The following is a 22,245-nucleotide window of genomic DNA, read 5'->3' as shown; positions in this document are numbered from 1 at the left end:
GATGCTGTTTATGAGCCCCAACCTGTAAGTAAGTTTTATTTTTTTTATAAAGTTATATAGTTTCTGGGACATAAACAAAGACCAACGCGGTTCGGCTTTGCTAGCCAGTTAGCTAAATTCTATTTCATACTTCTCCAACAAATGCCTACAAACACTAACAAACTTCTATGTAACACCAGCAAACTTGCGTTGGTGTTTGTTGGCGTTTCTGTTATCAGTGTACACCATTGTTTCATTACGGCCTTTATGTTGTGTTTACCCACATGCTCGTTCATGCAATAAATTAAACAATACCTTTACAAAAATATTACTCAGTCATGTATTTGGCTACAGTAAAGCTTTAATCAGAACACTATATACAGCATATCTAAACACTTTGACACAAATACAAACAAAAATACTTAACAATCATAAACGTCCATTAAAAGCCATGCTTGCGGAGGTTCTGCTTGACCTTCTTCATCATTACTGCTATCTGGTACTGATTCAGGTTCAAACTGATACAGCAATATTGACGCCATTATTTACATTTCCACTGAAGTAAAGACTGGATTTTGACTGAAGCTCATGCAACGTTTGCCCGTAATGGTAAGGGGCGTGCCGTTTCCGGACAACGTGAATTGTGACAAAGTATTCCGGACAACGAATCACAATACACTGGGACAGCTAACCAATCTCAGTCCATTGCGTATTTCTGAGGGAGGGGCTTCATAGAACCAGTAACTCAACAAAGCGTTTTTAGGAGAAGGGAAACAGTGGTGTAGAATAAAGGTAAAATATATGAAAAATACACCATTTTTTAAAAACAAATCATTAATACATGTTAAACTGCACCCCATAAACACAATCAAGCCTAGAAAAAAAACAGTGAACTTAAAGGAATAGTTTACCCATGATTTACTCACCCTCAAGCCATCCTAGGTGTATATAACTATCTTCTTTTAGGTTAACACAATCAGAGTTATATTAAAAAATATCCTGGCTTTATAATAGTAGTGAATGGCGCTCACGATTTTGAAGCCCAAAAAAGCACATCCATCCATCCATCCATCCATCATAAAAGTAATTCATACAGCTCCAGGGGCATAATAAAGGCCTTCTGAAGCGAAGCAATGCGTTTTTGTAAGAAAAATATCCATATTTAAAACTTTATAAACTATAATAACTAGCTTCCGGCAGATGGACATACATACTGATTTACGGCGAAAGAGTGACCCCTGACACAACACATGATGCAACGACGAACACGGAAGCGCAGAGAGCAAAACAACACACCGGTCAAGAATTAGAAGCGTAAAATGAGTTTTTTTAAACAGAAATATCAGAGGATTTCGATAAAAGAGAAGAGTAGCTTGAAGTTGTTGCCCAGCCCTATTTGTTTAAATCATGAGAGGCGTCTAAGCTTATGCTACATCCTATCAACATAGGATGTAGCATAAGCTTAGACGCCTCTCATGATTCTTCTTTTGTCAGAAGTTAACTCTTTTGACACAAGTCGACTTGCACAGTATGCATATGGTCGTCTGCTTTTGGAAGCTAGTTATTTTAGTTTAGAAAGTTTTAAATATGGATATTTTTCTTACAAAGCTCCATCGCTTCTCTTCAGAAGGCCTTTATTAACCCCCTGGAGTTGTATGGATTACTTTTATGATGGATGGATGTGCTTTTTTGGGCTTCAAAATCGTGAGCGCCATCCACTACCATTATAAAGCTTGGAAGATAAATTATAAATTATATATTTATAACATAACTGATTGTGTTCATCTAAGAGAAGATAGTCATATACACCTAGGATGGCTTGAAAGTGAATAAATCATGGGGTAACTTAAATGTTTGGGTGAAATATCCTTTTAAATGATCATGTAATGACTGTTTCTTTACACACTGTCAAGCAAACTTTTAAAAGTGCACTTTGTAAATGTCAAATAAAAGGTTTTTTTTTTTTAAAACAATTGTTTTAGTAATTTAGATACACTTAATTTGATGTTTATTGAATAACACTAAAGCACATGTAACATACATGTAAAGTTAATATATTTTAAATGTACTAAACTGCAACCATCACTGCAAATGTGGAATTCAAATATATTTAAAAACTTGACAAGTTTCAATAGAAATTACATTTTAGTTTACCATAAATGCACATTCAGATGTACTTAAGTCCTACTTAAATGGGTCAAAAAGCACTTTTAAGTTCAACTAATTGAATTTAAAATAAATAATAATAAATGTATAAAATGCATAATAATGTATTTATTTAATTGAATGTATTTATTTAATTGTACATAACATGCAATTAAGTATCTGAAAACACTGAGTTCACATTTTGCACTTAAGCATATTCTTGTAAAGTATATTATTTCTATAATAAATGTTCTTTTAAAGGTGCTCTAAGTGATCCTGGGTGGAGTAACTTTCTCTTGACATTCTAAGTGTTGTCAAACAAAACAGAGGTTAGCTAGACCCTCCCTCCTCCTCCTCCTCCTCCCCCTCCCCTCCGTGCTTCCTGAAACAGTCATGAACGCACATTTAAAATCATTCTTGTCGATTATTGGCTGGAGCATGTTTATTATGTTCCGTGGTCCAGGCTGCACCAGGTAGATTTGTTGCCGTTTTTATTTTATAGTATGTGCACTTATATGTACTTACAGTGTACTTACCTTAGACATTACTGGGTAATATAAGGTAACTACATGGGTTAAGGTTAGGTTTAGGGGTAGTTTCAGGGTTAGAACCTAGTTATTACCCTGTTATTGCAATTACTATAATAAGTACATAGTATGTATGAGGAACAGGACTGTCAAATAAAGTGCTGCTTTTAAAAGGTATGCTAAAGTATAGCCTATAATGGACTTCTTTTTCACAAGGCTAGCAATGGGCAAAAACCATTCACAACCACCCATGACAACTTATAGCATCTTGGTGAGAAGCTAATAAGAAAATATAAACATGTAGTTTTACTTTACTCTGTTATATATTTACTATATCTTTATCTGAATCCTCTGGCAATATTTCAATTGTTCACAGTCATCCTATCAGTCAAACGCTTGAGGGAACAAATAAAGTGAGAGAAAGAAAGTTGTGAGTGTGTGTGTGTGTGTTTGGGTGGGGGGAGGGGATGTCAGTTATGTACTACTACAAGCATCAACAGGGACACACATTCACAAAAGAAGCATGTGTGCACACATAAATGTGTATTTGGAGAAACACACACACACACACACACACACACACACACACACACACACACACACACACACACACACACACACACACACACACACACACACACACACACACACACACACACACACACACACACACACACACACACACACACACACACACACACACACACACACACACCCCAAAAGCCCCAAAGCCACCAAAGCCTTAAACAAAAGACAGCTTTTCCAAACAGGCTTAGCAATCTGAGACAGAGCATTGACTGTCATTGAATTACCCTAGTCAAAGAGTGTATGAATGCATAAAGTGACAAGCAAAGGCAAAGCAGTATGCACAGTGTGATAAACTCACAGAGACAGCAGTAAAAAGACACTTAGAGAAGGTCTATAGAAATTACTGGCATACAAGCTCTTAACCAATCAATATAATCCGTTTCTGTCTGTCTCGAAGCTTTAGAGAGAAGAATATAATGATCACTCACAATGGATCATGTCAATAAACACATGGCCAAACCATGTATTCTTGAGAAAGCTTTAGACAGTGTTAGATCATTCAAGATGCTTGTTAAACTGCACTGTTTTTCTTCACAACATAATGTAACTGAATAGCTTGTCTTTCTCAATGTAGGGTGGAAAAATTGAAAGACAACAATTTTGTAGATCTTACATGCCACGGCAAGACAACAGCAGAAAACACCATCTAGGACTTGATATTGTATGTAATGAGCATTAACAGAGTTTTTGTGTGAATGTGTGTGTGTTTTTTTGGCATTGACTACAACAATTACACAGACAGATGGGCAGCTAAATGTTGTGCCAGCCATCTGAAATGCTGCAAACCCATATGCAAATATTATTCAAATCTATTCACAATTTGTTGACAGAAAGCACCACCCACACTCATACACATGCTGAGCAAAGAATGGTTGTCCATATTACACGCATACATATGGCGGTGTGCTTGTTTACATTTTGCATTAAAAGACTTACTGCAACTACGCTAATGGTAATTACGCTACAATGCATAATATAGTTGCTGATGCAGTGATAATGTGTCTGCTAAGTACTTTACCACATGCATGTGTGCTGTTGTTAACTAGCAGTTAGCTAGAGGTTTGAGTTAAATTGATGTTTCTAGTTAACTCATTTAAGTTGATTTTATTTTAAGAAGATTTTTTATTTTAGATTATTTTAGATTTAATTTTTATTTAAGAAGTTCACAGTACTAATATACTCACATTACTAAGTATAAATATTAAATGGCAATTGACCAAGTTAAGGCAATCGGTTTCCACAAATGAAATGAGTTAACATAGGTTTTAACCCAGTGCATGATATAACAGTGTTTTTACAGTATAATTGTAGTTGATGATTTATGATACCCTTGTTAATTTACAGGCTTGCTGGCAACCACTGTAAATTTTACATACATTTTTTACAGTGCATCAGTGACCATGTAAGTGGGTGGCTAATGTTACTGTTTTGTTTTTTCAAAAAACGAAAGAACAAAAAAACAAAGACAAAAAAAGCAAAGCAAAAACAAAGCAAAATGAAAAGCAACAAAACAAAACATCAAAACAAAAGAAAAACAAATGAAAACACAAAATTACAAAAATCAGACTAAAAACAAAACAAAATGCAAAACAAAGCAGAAACAACAAAAATAAATGAAAATGCAGTCACAAAACAAATCAGAAATAAAGCAAAAATAAACACAAAATCAAAGCAAATTAGAAAAAAAAACCATTAAATATCTGCTTAGATTTATCTCTAAATAACACAAAAACTACTTATGACTTTGAAAGACCTACTGTAGTTGTGGGTGTTGGTTTAACCCATTCTGTGACATGAACATGGGTAGAAACAGCCTGTAACAGCCTAGTAAAGGTCTGCTGACTACTGCCTTTTCAGCATGGCATCATGGGTGAGATGATAAAAAGAAGAGAGTAATGATTGATGGGTACAGATGAGAGGAAAGGGCACACTCACCTCTTGGCTCTTCAGCCTGTTTGGCTAGCTTGCGGAGAGCGGCAGCGAATCCAGAGTGTCCAGACTGGGATGCTGGGCTTCCGTTGGCAATCATTGCTCCGCTGATGGGGGAGGGAGTGAGGGGGCTTACAGTGGCCATGGTGCATGGTGCTGTGGAGATCATTCCTAATGCTGGGGACTTTGGCTCATGGCTCATACCTGCAGGGAGAAAAAGACAAACAGATTCAGTTGTAGTTTCTTTTAAAATCTGAAAGAATATTCATAGAGGAAACGTAGAGGTTGGCGTTAAGCCCAAACCCAGTCCCTCTCTGAGATACAGCCTTGAGTTTAAGATTGAAATCAAATCGCTCACTCTATTTTTATTTGTGGATCCACATGCTTTGATTTTCACAAGCTCTGATTCAAAAACGAAGGAGTGTGTATGTGTGTGCAAAAAATTAAAATAAATTTAAAGGGGGACTTTAATAACAATGAATGGCACAAAACCGATAATGACATGAATTTGCATGCATTGCCTGTAATGATTTAGCACATGATACATTAAGTGGTTTGGAACTGATCCAAATCCAGCCTAAAAAACCCTGAAGAATTCAACTTTTTGCAAGATCAGACCACCAGCATGAAAACTGTTTTACATTTTATAGTTATTCATTTAGCAGATTTATCCAAATTTTATTCAAAGTGAAATGCTACAACAGAAGAGATTCATTTTAAAGTGACAGTAACATTAGAAGTGCTGGAAAACAAAGTTTCAAAATTGGCAAGAAAAGTATTTCAGAAATGTAGGCTTAACAAAATAAAAGAGACACATTTGTGTGTATGTGTGTGTGGGAGTGAGAGAGAGAGAGACAGAGACAGAGTGTGTTTTCTTCTTTTTCTTAAAATAAAGATTTGAAGGGGAGAATAGAGAATACTTCCTTTAGGTGCACTGTAAAAATTTTTGTTAGGCAATCCGGAATTTGCTTCATGAAAACACATCTACATTAACCAGTGTCAAAAAACTTTAATATGATTGAATCAATCTGACTACAATTTTGGACTACATCCAACACATTTGAAAGTGAATTAGTTCGAAGCCTAAAGTGAGTGTTTTACAGCTTCCTTCCTTTGTGTATCTCTCTCTCACACCTCCAGCTATCACTCACTGCCAGCGTCTCTACCAGAAACAAACAAAAGCTTGCTTTATCGTGATAAACTGTGTCTCAACCCTTGCCCTTCTGCTGAACCGAGCAAAACAATTAATAATGAACTTAGGGCAGTTAGGAGAGCTGGCAGCAGCATCCTCTGCCATCAGCCACAAATTCATTACGACTTAATGGAGCCTTGCGCATCCAAACACGCAGAGTAAGAGAACATAATATGTCCTGTAGTTGAACTGAACAGATTAATCTGGTTAATCTTACATTACACTATAATTTAGGCACAATACTGTAACACATAAGTCGAAAACAAAACAAATCAAGCAAAAACAAAGAAAAAAAAAAAAAAACTAAAAATGTATGGCCTCAAAACAGGTCTATCGGTCTATCATCCATCTATCTATAAAAACAAACAAACAAACCAAAAAACAAAAACAGAAATCAGGAACTCTTAGAGCTTATGAATTAAACTAAATATATATATATATAAAAAAAAAATAATACAATGAAGTTAAACAAAACAAAGAACTAAGAAAAATGTATGGCCTCAGAGCTTTCGTAGTGAACTAAAAATAAAAAATAAAAAAGCAAAATAAAATAAAGTACAAAAAAACAAAAACAGGTATATGGTTAAATGAATTAATAATCTATCCATCTAATGTATCTTTATAAAACATTATGCAAAGAGTTAGCTATAATCCTCATACAGAATGTTAATAAAGTGCAGCATTATAACCGAGACACTGTATTCTCCCTGCCATAAGGGAACAGCCATTTCAGTCATTCTCAAATCCTGTTAGGGGCTTATCAATCAAATCATCATATCATGTGCTCTTGAAACACAGCTGTCTCTCGTCCACTCATTTGCGTGCCTCAAACAGACCTCTTCTCTTTATCTCTTGTCCTTCTCTTGACAAACATTCTCAATAATTCTGCTACTAAACTCACATGCGTACCCTACCCCTTCCTCTCTTCTCTGCTGCTCACACTTTCCCTACTGGATAGTGTCATTCAGAGATAACAGAGAGTCTTTGGTCACTGTGGAAATGAGAAAAGCCACAGGTATTTTACGGCACACACAGCCATTCGGGGAGAGACATCCCACCCAACACAGATGAGCAGAGAGCGATTTATAAGCAGTAATGTCAAGGAGTGGGAGAGAGATAACATTTATTTTCCCTAGGATGCCTTAAATGACAATTAAATGACAATTCTGTCATCATTTAAAGTCATTCCAAACCTGTATGACTTTCATGTTCAGTGGAGCACAAAAAAGGAGATATTTTGCAAAATGTTTTACAATTAAGTAAATAGGAATTACTATAGAACTGTCAATCCCCCCAAAACAACATACAATAAAAGTACAAATTATTCCACTTTCATATAGATTTTTCCACAGCATTCTTTTAACTAAGAATGAAGTTCCAATCTCTCCCTGAACTATATTATTGCACTGACAACATAAAAAATTGGTGCTTCAATGCAGTTTTTAACATAACCTACAACTTTATTAAAGGAGTTAATTAGTCAACTGGCATGCTTAGCAAAATATTCCACACCATTGCACAATCTATTCACACACAGATGCACCTACACTTCAAACTACCACATAAGAGTTTTAATCCCTGATCTAGCAGGATTTTCTGTAGGTCTGTGGCTTATTAACCTCACACTTTTGAGTACAGTCAAATATACAAACAAATACTGTACTAAAATCATCAGATCTGTAGCTGGCCCAGAATGAATTAACAAATCTTTAAAATGGCTCTCTAAAAGCACCCAAGGCTTGTTATGTGAAGATCTCCTCTCTCTCAAAGATGAAATCCTGCTGTGCTGTTTTTCCCAGAGGCTTTAGCAGTGGTTCGACTCAGCAAAAACAGTCCCACAGTCCTCTGCTCCCCACTGGCTCTCTAATAAGCTTGTTCATTAAACAGTACAGCCAATGCAAATTGACCCAGCCCTTGTCAACATGACCGGCTCATGTAAATTCAATGGGAGAAACAGCAGGGATAAAAGACTGGGTGATGGATGATGTGTCAAAGTGCTTTGTTGGGCACAAATGAACACACTCACACACATGCATGTCCATAATGATGACAGACAAGCATTGATGCATGAGCAACGCAGAGATCTGCTACCCTCGGCATTCATTAAGACTAGATAAAGCACCTCACACACACCTGCCTTCTGCTCATTAACCCGTGTATGTATATGCCCGTTTCAGTGACAATATTAAAGATGGATGAGGATTAAGACGGTACTGATACTTCCAGAGAGAAATGCACTAATTGGTTTTGACTACAATAGAGATTGATAACTAGAGAGAATGTTCATCACAAAGCTACTGGTCTAAAGGGGCTTAAAAGTTGAAGACCTTTGACCGATATGTAAGTACCGAAACAACTCTACTTGCCATAACTGAAGCCCTTACACTAGCCTTGAATGTCCTTGATTAACTTTGTATTGATTTTTCTGGAAGTGTCTGCAGAAATTTACACTGTTATCTACAACCTGTTGATCTCAAAGCTGATTTAGCACATATAGGATTGTATTTTCTTGGAATAACAGGGCTTCCCAAGTTAATCTGAAAGACCCACTCTGTTATCTGTGCTCCCAAACTACAGGTGTCCCACAAGGTTTGGTAATTAGTCCCTTAAACTTCTCCATTTAGACCAGATCACTCTGTACCAATATACAGTTGTGTGGCTTCTCTGACCACACTTGACGGTTCATCTCTCATCCCCATTTTGGTCTTATAATTTGGTCTGAATATGTCTAATAAACCTCAATAATGATGACCTTGAATTCAAGACTAGGCTACTCTTCTTCCCAAGAGCTTTTCCAGAATCTTTGATATTTGACAACCAGTTCTCCCAAGCTTTAGGTTCCTTTACAAGTAGAAGGGGGCCTTTTTTGCCAACTTAGTCAACAATCCACACTCTAGTTCAGTGTTTGTCAACTCCAGTCCACCTCCCAGAATGTTTTAGATGTCTCACTAATTAAAGCACCTGGTTTAACTCATCATTTTGTTGGTGTGTTAAATAGGGAGACATCAAAAACATTCTGGGATGTGGGTCTTAAGGACTGGAGTTAACAAATATTATGTTATTTACAGAAATTCTATCATGTTCTGGTTCTGTCTAAGTCAATCTAATTTAAGACACAATTTCTGGCTGGGCAGAATGATTATCCCAAAAGGCCTCTGGGCACTTCTATGGAGGTGACCTGGGGTTAAGCTTGCACTGTACTTGGGGACCTGGTGTTCAGGTCAGACTGCACTCTCCGAGGGGCCCTCGTCATGGTATGCACCAAGGGGGCCACATATCCCACTTGTATTATATGCACACTGGCTCTAGTGGTCAGCCAACACTGTATGTGCAGAGGGTCCAGAGGCCCTTGTGATCTGCTCACACTGTATTTGCTGAGGGCCCATTATGTTAAGTCTCGGACAGTCTTAGACAGTGTGGCTAAAATCAGGTTTTGGAGGCCCCTGGAAGTGATGTCATTCATTTAACAAAGCATTTACCCCATGGATGAGCTACTTGTAGTCTCCTAGCTCAGTATTTCCCAACATTGGTCCTGGAGTACCCTCCCCACTGCACATTTTAGATGTCTTCCTAATCAAACACTGAACCTAGAATCTTGAGACACACATTTTCTGGTTTCACCTCTTAAACTTCTTAGGCTCACACCCAAGATGTTTTAAATATATATATATATATATATATATATATATAAAACTTCTTGGGTGTGAGCCTAAGAAGTTTAAGAGGTATTTATATATAAAACTTCCTACTAGCATACTTAACATTCCTTTTTTTCTCATTATGCACACATCCATCAGCACTGCAATTTGTTGACACGTTTGAAGACACAAGATGATTCATCTTTAGATACCTGAGCATAGCTATATATACACAAATGTTGTAGCATTTACAGGTCTTGATAATCAAAGCTCTTGTGGTATAACCTTATAACTTGACCCATATCCTCAACCTCCTGTTCTGGTAATTACATGCATACTTTCTTCTTAGTCATTTTGAAAGGATTATGAACATAAATGAAGCATTACAGTCTATAGAGTAATCTTCAGCAGGTTTTACGTAACTTCTCTATGCACAGAACCACATCAAACATGCAAGGTACCTCAAATTTACCACATTAAACTATACAGTAAATGCTGCAGATCACCAGCAACACTTCAGATATACAGTAAAGAAATCTAGTTCTCCCATATTCACAAAACACACCTTTTCGTCAAAGACTTTTTATGGACATAATCTTACATGTATAAAGTTGTTTTTGCTGCTGTATAACCTAAATGATAAATAGGAGTGTAAAAAAAATAATCAAGGTAGAAAGTATTTTATTTACAAATATCATAATTATTAATATTAATTAATTAATTCATAAATGTCACTATTTTTTGGGGGGGGGAGTTGCACCACATGATATTTGGCTACCTGAAATAACTTTGCCTTGCCGTAAAAACATCACAATCATGGGGTCTATAAGAGTCCTCTCTATGACATCATTAGGTCAAATTTCCTAATAAAACGTTACTTTCAAGAATACATTTTTTTTTTCAATTAACATTTTTTAAAATTCATTTATTTTTCAAATAAATGAATAATAAAAATTTGCATTATGTTATCACAAGCATCGCCATCATCTACTGATAAACGGATGCTCCACTATAGAAACGTTTGTGTCTGTGCAATCAACTTCAAACCATTAGCTCAGAAGGTTGTGACTTGTAAAAAACACGCTCAACAGAATGAAGAAGTTTTAAGGCACCAAGTTTACACTTACTGGAACTTCACCTGGCAGGTATGGAAGCATGTGTTCTCTGACACAGTGTAAACATTTACAACATACAGTAAATACTCTTATCAGTTGGACCCACAGCTTTGTGTGTGTTTGGGCAGCAGGAAATGTCCAACAAAAAAGTGAAAGCTATTGTTACAACCCATGCTGTCCCATCTAAAGGGATGCTTGGCATCTGTAAGCCCCTAAAACTGCTGACAGACATCAAAGTATGCTGGGTAAGTGTTTATGCTTTGGGAATATGCCCACTGTCACTATGTATGCAGTGCTGATTGGACATTTTGAATATCTAGGGTTTCTGAGGTCAAACATAAGATAAAAAGATGGGGATCCTCTCATCTTTTCATGTCTTGCCATATCCCTTTCTTAGACAACTGGAGGCACATGTTTTTTGGTCATTAAGTCAAGCTTTTGACCACTCTCTCTCCCCCTCTTACCTGTGTCATTGCATCTTATTACATGTGGTTCTTTTAAGGCCACATTAACTTTCTGTTTCAACACTTTTAATAATTCAGGTAGGTTTTGTCTTAAGCTTTAAGATGCCAAAACATTGTAATAGTATTAACATTCTCCTGTCACTTCAGCCCAACAGATGTGTCCAAATTGAGGACCACTGTAGAGCAAACACCTGATGTGTGTATGTGTGTAAATACATATAGCAGCTGACCAACATCAGTTAAAGGAGCAGCAGAAATCTGAGCTAATCCCAATAGAGTCCATCTCTGAGGGTTTAACTCTGCTGACTACACACACACACACACACACACACACACACTTGGCACAAGGTTTTTCATTTTTAATCCATCCACAACACCCTGTTAATCAATTGGAAAACCTGAGATTATCAAAAACACTACTCCAGCTATTGAACCATAAAATCAAGCTGCTGAAGTTACCATGTAACCTCACATCTCACAATAAAATGTAGATTTTAAGCCATATAATACATTAAATAACAATAAATTATACTTTAAATGTAAATAAATTATTAGCATTTTTAAAATAAAAACAATTATTTTTCAAAAAATCGTTCACAAAAAATAATATTTTACACCCGTTTGTTTACTCAACCATGACTGATCAAAAAAGTAATGCTTTACATAAAATACCTTTATGTATCATATCTTACAACACTCCAAGGTATTTCCAGGAAAATTTAACTGCTTAAAAAGGTCAAAGAACAAATGATCAATTGCATTCAAGAACATAAATATCCGTTCTCAAGCTGGTTAATGAGCAAATATGAGTCTAGTGGAGTCAGATGGTCAATGAGGAGTTTCTTTACCAACGTTGATCCTCTCTCAAGATACACTAACAATCTAACTATTAGTGTAGTATTATACCACAAAACAAGCTTGTACTTATTATATTATACTTACATTGTGCTTTGGCATTAGTATATTTTTAAGCAGTGATGTTACGAGTTTTGCAATTGTTACTGACTTAATGAAGCCTTAACGTGTGACTTTGTGTGCATGTAATTACTGTAACTTCTCATTTAACAACTCCTTCTCATAACATCCAACTCATCCAGTCTTTCCTGTTTAACACAAACTACAAGTCAGTTTCACACCTAATCCAATAAAACCTCAGCCGTTAGTTATTTAAAAAAGATATTTCAGCAAGACTGCATAATGCAGCTCACATTCTGTCTGTACACATATAGGTAAATATAGACAGGTTGCTGGGTAAATATGACTTTCCACGGTACACTGACATTTATTTGACCACACGAAAAGCCAGAAGAGGAAACAAGACACTTCAAAAACTTCACATCTATATGTGCGGAACACACAGGATGTGACCAAACCAACAGTTACTGGTTTAACAGTATGGGTTTTAATTGGATGATACTGATACTGATAAACAAAGTTGGATGGCCAAATAAATGCCAATTTCAGATCTAAACAAAATGACTGAAATGCTTATTTTACACAATTCATAAAATGCTTATTATTCATAGACAAAAATGGCAGATTAATCTGTCTAGCCAATAGATGTCATATTATATACTAAAATCTGTCTAAATATAACATTTAAATGTTTTAGTGAGTTCTCTCTGTGCTTTTTGAGATCAGCCATATCCATTAAGCATTTAATCTGGACAAATCCACATAATATTTTGTGTTATTATACTAATTTGCACAAGATCCATAAAAGATGTCTGAGATGGATGGAAAATTAACCTTGAGGTGACAGAAAAGCAGAAGGTCATAACTCACCACGACTCCCTAACCACTTACTCACAGCCTGAAAATCCAGCATTTTACTCAGAGAAGACTGTTAAACAGTTTTAAATATTAATGAGTCTCAATAGAAACCAAAGGTCACATCAAGCATATATTTTTTTTTAATAACAAAGCCCAAAAAAGTCACTATCTCTCATGGAAGATCTTAGCATCCCAGGCTCAAATAAAACAACTGCAAAATAACTGAATAAAAATGACCAATAATAAGATAATTGTACACTTGCAGGATGGACCACGAATGACTATGAATGAAAACAAAGCGCCCCACATCACGCAGCTATCCGGCACGCGATGGTGTCCGTAACAAACGCACGCAAAAGCGGAGCTCACTTCAGCCGAAGCCTCTTTATCACAGCCCGCGTGCGAGAACTCACCTTAACACGGAAGAAAAGCGTATTTCCCACGTATTTAGTGCTGAAGTAAATCCATCGCGTTTCTCCGGAGGCAGCGCAGCGATCGAGAGAGCGCTGAGTGAGCCGCAGTGGAGTGAGTGAAGGCGGCGCTTAGAGACTCGCAGCAGCAGCACCTGCTCCACTGATCCGCCCCGGAGGCAGAGCCACAGTCAAGGGTGACGGACCTCCTACTGACGGAGGTCATGCCACACTGAGGGAAATCTCATGTGTGTGTGTGTGTGTGTGTGTGTGTGTGGTGTGTTCATCTCGAAGGAATGCTATAGCATAAATGTTGTAAATTCACAAACATAAAAATCAGTGTCTAGGCTCCTAAAATCCAGCAAAAAAGGTGTATTGCCTGTTAGAATTATTTTATTCACTATAGTGTTTGGTATAAAAACATATTACAAACAAAATAATCATAACCAGTCCTGGGTAGATTAGGCCTACTTACAAATTGTAATCAGTTACATGACAAAAAAAAAATTGTAGTTACTAATGTAATCCATTACATTACACATTTAAGGTAATGTAATCGGACTACTTTTTGATTATTTTTAGATTACCTAACTCGTTAATCAAATTGATTTAAATAGGATAATCTTGTACCATATTGATATAAAAATACAAAGAGAAAGAAAATATATTCCTTTCTTTGTTATCAACAACATGAAGTGCATTAAATATTACATTACATCAGGGTTTCACAAACTGCAGGGTTATTGTGAGTTAATTGAAAAGCTATTTAGTAATTGAAAAATAGTTAAATTAAAATAAATTATTGTAAAATAAAAACAATCAAATTAAAAGTGAAATAAAATAGATTTATTGTGAAATATATATATATATGCATATAAGATCATAAATTATATATAAATTATATAACTATATAATTTTATTTAATTTTTTAAAATAACCAAGAATTTTTAAGAAATACTTAATTTAATTAAATTATATTTTAAATAATGAAACATATATAATTTAATTAAAAATCTAACTGTATAATTTAAAAATCTGTAAAATATGTTATATATAAATATAAAATAAATTCTATATTACATAAATTACATCATATATATGATGCTGAATGAATTATAGTTTGCTTACAAGATTTGCTACCACAATCATTTTTATACCAATGCAAACGACACATTCAATATCTTGTCTGCATTTAGAAAAATATATTACATCTACTTTAAATCATAGTAATAATTCTAAAAAGGGACATTCAAGGACTTAGTTTTAGATTCATGCTTCATAAACAATAGAATCACATATGAAAAAAACAAGCTCACTCTAAATTATGCAGAGATATTTATGCAAAATAAATGAAGATGTAAAAATGATGTAACTCTGTATTCTCCTAAGATTTTACCATAGTCTCTCTCTCAGAAAGGCAAGACAAGGAAGTGTTTAAAACCTGGCACATATATAAGCTTCCATTTCCAACTGATTCTGGGCACACACTACACACACACACACACACACACACACACACACACACACACACTACACCTGCAGGGCATCCTTGAGTTAGTATGCATGTGTGTGTGTCTAATGCGTGATCAAATGACACACACCGTGCTAATGGTGAGGAGAGAAGGATGCTTTTATGTGTGTGGTATAAATGGTACCTGCAGTCTAATCTGTGTCTGTTTTTGTGTCTCTTTGCACATGTGTGTGTGCATGTGCATGACAGTTAACTGATTACCGAGGCACCTGCAGCTGTGAAACACACACACAGTGGAGGAAGACGAAGAGCGACTACAGGAAGGAATGATGGTGTGGCGGCACATGTGCTCCTGGTGCTTTTAAGAGCGTGTGTGGAACTGACATGATTTATCTCTACTCAGCGGGAACACAATCTCCCAGCATCCCACAATGCATTTATGCACCTCGCTGCTCTGACCTTGGTGCTCACCAAAAAGCTCAGATCACACACATACTTACACACACAGTATTGAACAAATTCACTAGTACAATATCTTTGTATATCACTATCTGTTTATAATACATCACTACAGTATATTGTGGTTGTCATATGCTGTATATGGGTGTTTCTTCAACTATATGCACTTTTGACCCAATGGAGAAAGTAAACACTTTTCACACTTTCACTAGTTTTAATTTAATTTATATGATAATATTCTGTATTGTTTCTTATACCACTAAAAGAAGTATTATCTATAAAGCTGCTTTGAAACAATGTGTGTTGTGAAAAGCTTCATACAAATAAAATTGAATTGAACTGAACCAAATGACAAAAAGTCATGAAAATTTTAAAATATTTTTAAATTATTAAAAAAATATTGGAATAAAATGGCAGACTCCATTGTCTTAATAATGCCAATTAAGTTGACTTAAAAAAGCTTATTATTGTTCTTCTGAGACAAACTTTTTGACTCTAACTTCTGCTAGAGCTTTAAATCTACAACCCCCAAACTTGAGTCAAACCTTCAGATTGTTCTGAGTATATCTTTTCTAAGGACTTTTCTAGGACGATTTTCCTAAAAATGAAGATTAAAAATCATAAAAATCCCATAGATTTACATTGACAGAATATTCAAATGAGCCAAGACTGTTCAAAATCCAACTCTATCTATCTATCTATCTATCTATCTATCTATCTATCTATCTATCTATCTATCTATCTATCTATCTATCTATCTATCTATCTATCTATCTATCTATCTATCTATCTATCTATCTATCTATCTATCTATCTATCTATCTATCTATCTATCTATCTATCTATCTATCTATCTATCTATCTATCTATCTGGTGGTCTGACAAGGTCTAATTTAAATCATCTTAGTCTCTCTGTCTGTCTATTAAACCCTTAATGCTGACTATATGCCTACTGTTATAAAAACGTTTGACTTCATGCTTTTAAAACTATTTTAAACTTCCAAGCAAGTCTTTGTCAAGCCAACATCAAAGTTCTTCCTGTTTTAGTTCACATTTATGATATCAAAACATTCCAAATTTATCCACCATCTTTAAATCTCCTTGATATACAGTGTCACTGCAACATTTCATGTCGTTTTTTTTTTTTTTTTACGTTGTTTTGAGCCTAAATAATTTTGAGTATCTTATTTCAGATTCCTTACACTTAATTTGACATTCATTTGATATTGATTTTGGACATATTGATGCTGTTTAAAAACAAAAACAACAACAACAACAAAAAAACAACTCATTGTGTCATTGTTCTCGAACAAGATAGTCAAAATGCAATATAACAGTGATGAATGTCGTCAGTATAACAGTAATGAATATTTCAGATGTAGCCTAAACTATGGCTATGATTTTTATGACAGTGAACAAATTACTGTAAAATGTCCTTGTGATAAATAAAAAAGACAAGACTATACATGCACTGTATATATGTATTCATGTGTATGTGAGTGATATAGTATGTCTCTATAATGTTCATTTAGCCTACTATACTGTAAGTGTAAAGCAAGTGTAATATGCAACTGTAAGTGTAAAATGCCACTGTAATATTAAGATTATAGCATGCACAATAGTGTGCAGTGCACATTGCTGAAATACGTACCTGTTATATCTACAAACTGCTTGATTGATTGAGGAAAAGGTTTTTCTCCAAACTTTCGGCTGCACATATAGACCCACATAAGCCATTGTAAGGTCATGATTGAGACCATAGTTCACAGTGGGACCTCATAGAGTGGGCCTCATTTCACCAGAAATGTGCCTACGCCCTTTGCCTTATCTACCTCTTCCTCTGTTTTGCCACATCCTTACTCTTCTTCTTCTTCTTCTTCCCAGCTGTTGACCGTGTTCTTCCATTATCAGAAATTGAAACTCTACTCTGTCTATATATGCTTTCCAGTTGAAGATTCATGACATGCATCTTTGAGCTGCTTTATAGAACTGGTTGTGTCATTGGTTGATCTAATGCTTTACATTCCACTGAATACATTAGTGAAAATCAGAATTCACCTGCAAAATTCATCAATTCAAGACACATTTAAAAAAGTCTAATAGAAATGTATAGATAATATACTTGACATTATGATTTTGCATTTAATGACTTGTGCGATGAACTAATGACTAGATGTTTTGAGTGGTGCGATTATTCAACAGAGAACCATATAATACATTTTAAGCAACATAATGTAGGAAATAGCAAACAATTGTACATAATCAATTGCCTGAATGTACTAAAGCATTTGTAATTTGTTCAAAAGAATGAGAAACTGCTTTTTTGATGTGCACAAGTGACACAATAATGTGAAGATTGAATAGGTAGTTTTGAGAATTTCAGTTCTGATCTGAGAAATGTACCAAAGCGACTGAGAAAAACTGTAATTACTCACCTTCATGTCGTTCCAAACCCGTAAGACCTTCATTCATCTTCAGAACACAAATTAAGTGACTTTATTCAACAATATCTTCTCTTCTGTGTCATTCTCATAAGCTGTTTATGTCCAGTGCTTCCTGGTTCTACATAAGAATACCGACTCATTTTTGGCCGGCTCCTGCGACAGTAACACACGCAAGCGTCGTCCTGCTCATGTGAACAGCTTTGGTCAATACTGAGCCGGCATTTGGACGTAAACACGGAAGCCTTCACTGCGCTTATTGCATCAACTGCATAAGGATAATGAATAGAAGAGATTTTTGAATAAAGTCATCATTTTTGTTTTGTTTTTGCACACAAAAAGTATCCTCATTGCTTCATAAAATTAAGGTTGAACCACTGCAGTCAGGTCAACTGTTTTAACAATGTCTTTCTGGACCTTGAGTGTGGTGGTTATATTGCTGTCTATGGACAGTCATATACCTCTCGGATTTCATCACAAATACCTTAATTTGTGTTCCGAAGATGAATGAAGGTCTTACGGGTGTGGAACGACATGAGGGTAAGTAATTAATGACAGAAATATAATTTCTGGGTGAACTAACCATTTAATTTCTGACATTATATGCAGTTGTATTTATCAACATTATGTTTGCACATATAATTCACCTCATGTCTTAATTGGTCTTCTGACAATTGGTTTCCTGTTCAAATCTACAAATCTATAAAGGCCTGTGGCATTTTGCTTCATTGTAAGTTTTGGCATAATCAGGCCTGATGAAATTAACGTCCTAACATCTGCTAATATGCATCCTTGGGTATTGCATGTAAATATGTACAACAAGCTGGGCTTGATAGCTATGGATTAATGTGAAAGCCACGCCCCCTCATTATCATATATTATCATTAAATATTTTTATATGATGAAGAAAAAAATGAGGAAAAAAATATGTAAATGTAAAAATTAAACATAGAAATTAAATATTTTATTGATGTTTTTTTCTTTATTATAAATGTTAAATATATATATAAAAGTGCATATAAATTAAGAAAAAAATATGTGAAAATGAAAAAGGATTAACCCTATATCACTTATTTATGTTAAATAACTAAGTGTCAAATATTTAAATATTTATTTTTAATTTTGCAGGTTTAGTCCTCCATTACGATCTAGAGACATAAGGTCATAAACATAAGATTATGCAGAAAAATACACTGCTCCTGCACCTGTCCACAATGTGTTTAATATGATACAACAAGATGCATACACACATTAATATATCAAGACACACATGGTCATTTCCATTTCCTCTCCTCCCATCATCTCTCTTCTTTCCATTCATATCTCTCTTTTAATCATCCATTCTGTGCTAATGGTTCATGGCCCGCAGTGCCTTCCTTCTCATCCTCTCCTCTGCCTTTTTTCCCTCCTTTCTCCAGCCCTCCACTCACCTCCTCTCCCTTGTTGAGTAATTATTGAGAAAGTAGCATGTGTCTGACACGGTCGCTGTGGCAACGGTGGTCAGGAACCCGGTCGTGAGCCCATTCAGTGCGTGAATGAGAGTGAGAGAGGGGGGGATAGAGATAACAGCAGGACGTCAGGATATCCACTGCGCCCTGAGAGAAGATCTCTCACACACACACACACACATACACACACATATATATGCACTGGCAAACATAAAGACATATTTCCCAGTCCTCTCTCTCACACATAAACACTCTCATAAACACATGCAAAAATGCATGCAGCTGCAGCAAACACATGCAATATTTATGATTACATTCTTCTGTTGAATGACTTGTGACATCATTGTATGGCTTGTACATAATTTATTGGTGAATATAAACAAGCTATGCTGCAAACAATTGTTGTTAGAATATGACAAAAAACAAGAATATTATAATTATTATAATATATGATGCAGGAGCTGGCCAATAATGAGTCGGCATTCTGATGTAGAACCTGGAAGCACTATACGTAAACAACGTATGAGAATGACACAGAAGAGAAGAGATTGTTGAATAAAGTCATTATTTTTGTGTTGTTTTTGCGCACAAAAAGTATTCTCATCTCTTCATAAAATTAAGGTTGAACCACTGTAGTGTTTAACAATGTCTTTAGTACCTTTCTGGACCTTGAAAATTATATTGCTGTCTATGGATGAGTCATATACCTCTCAGATTTCATCAAAAATATCTTAATTTGTGTTCTGAAGATGAATGAAGGTCTTACAGGTGTGGAACAACATGACGGTGAGTAATTAATGACAGGATTTTCATTTTTGGGTGAACTAACCCTTTAAATTTACTGTAAAGCAAATGTACTAAACCACAAATTTTTTATTTTACACAAAATATATGTTTTACAAAATAATTTGCACCCTAAAACTGAATGAAAATCAAAACCATTTGTCCAACATCTTATGGCAATTCGTAACTATTTTACCTTTTGGCAAATTGGTGGCTAATTTGTAGGATATCACTTGTTTGGTCTGGTACGATCTGCTTACGCCACAATGACAGATATGTTTTGGGGTGGACCTTCATGCTTACGCCTTTTCTAAAAATTGTACATTTTCGTGCTATGCATATCATACAAATTCATATGAAATCAACACCTTGTAAAATAGCTATGTTTTCCCGTGAGATGGGGATGATATATCTAACCAAGATGTTTTCCAAATTTCAAAACGTTTTTCCCAGAATGAACTTTGAGTGTTTAAGCTTTCGAATGAGACCTAATTTTATGATGATTATTAAGTCTTTCCATGCCATTGACGGAATTTTCTGTCATTTATGACACAATGCTTCCCAGCCATTGACAGAATTGTCCGGCTTTCACTATTATACATTAGGGGTCACTATTACGTACAGAATCTCTGGATCAAAACACAGGCGAAAAGGAGCAGAAAAAAGTGAATAAAAGCATTGCTTGTTGTATTTATGAGTTCTTAGAGGATGTGAGCGCTTTTTACAAGTCGGAATCTTGCAATTATGATAATTCCAACATGGCATTATTCTCATTTCTGTAGAGCAACATAGGGAAGCCCCATAGTGAAATCTCATTGGTCTAAAATCCTGCCACTCTTAACTGTTCATTAAACATCAAATATTTTCTGATTGGCTGTGATTGCGTCATGTGGCAGAGATATTCCATGGTTTTGTGTCTTCAAAAACATCAGGATTGTGTATTTTTATAAACAATTTTAGCTATTTGGAAAATCTAAAGGACTAAAACTGCAGCAAAGTGCTACCATTTGAATCATTTATAGCAATGTATTATTTAATAGTTGCTGGTTGAAGTTTTTGATACAAAGTGAGGCATTGTCAGAAGGAAAATGGTGAAATAGTTTATGAATATGTGTTTTTGTATTAGCATCACTAATGGTGCATTGTGTGGTGATAGCATGATGGTTAAAGATTTGGGCCACCAACACAAAAAGCAAAGAATTGCTAAGGGTCTTGGCACTAACATATCAAAAATTGTGCCATCAAGCGAGGCATTTAACCTCAGATTGCTCCAAGGCAACTGTCTGAATGAAGAATGGATGTCTATATCGCAAACACAAGACAGAGGAGGAGAGAGTGTCTACATAACCTGTGGTAAAACAACCTCTCTGACTCTAAAGACTGATGGATTTAATGCTCAGAAGCAAGACAGAGCCTAAAATGAAGATTTTATTTTATGAATAATTTATATTTTTGATATAAATAATAAACTATTTAATACAGGGTCAACTTAATTATGCTGCCTCCTAAGAAACCTTGTTGTAGCCAAATTCCATGTATCATTCACAGAGAAGGGAACCTCACAGGTGCTGAGCTCAGTGGAAAAATAGAGACTCTTATGAGAACCTTATCTTATGTGTCAGTAAATAAATTTAAAGGGTTAGTTCACCCAAAAATGAAAATTAAGAGGTATCTGAGAGGTATATGACTCGTCCATAGACAGCAATATAACCACCACTTTCAAGGTCCAGAAAGGTACTAAAGACATTGTTAAACCAGTTCAACCTGACTGCAGTGTTTCAACCTTAATTTTATGAAGTGACAAGAATACTTTTTGTGTGCAAAAACAAAACAAAAATAATGACTTTATTTAACAATATCTTCTCTTCTGTGTCATTCTCATA

The 22,245-nt window shown here is 35.4% G+C and overlaps 1 protein-coding gene across 1 annotated transcript in view; it reads right to left on the bottom strand.

Moving 5' to 3' along the window:
* Positions 1-13,953, bottom strand: part of gse1a (Gse1 coiled-coil protein a) — a 40,500-nt gene extending 26,547 nt beyond the window's left edge. Inside the window, exons 1-2 of the mRNA XM_067379525.1 lie at positions 13,764-13,953; positions 5,175-5,372 (exon numbers count right to left, since the gene is read on the bottom strand). Of these exons, the coding sequence (XP_067235626.1) occupies positions 5,175-5,370 (196 nt within the window). The 5' untranslated portion in view covers positions 5,371-5,372; positions 13,764-13,953. The remainder of the gene's footprint in view (positions 1-5,174; positions 5,373-13,763) is intronic.
* Between the last annotated feature and the right edge of the window lie 8,292 nt (positions 13,954-22,245).

This window comes from Chanodichthys erythropterus, chromosome 24 (assembly GCF_024489055.1).
Source record: "Chanodichthys erythropterus isolate Z2021 chromosome 24, ASM2448905v1, whole genome shotgun sequence".
Lineage (NCBI taxonomy): Eukaryota > Metazoa > Chordata > Actinopteri > Cypriniformes > Xenocyprididae > Chanodichthys > Chanodichthys erythropterus.
The sequence above is the reverse complement of the archived record's forward strand: the minus strand, read 5'-3'. Positions and strand labels throughout refer to the sequence as shown.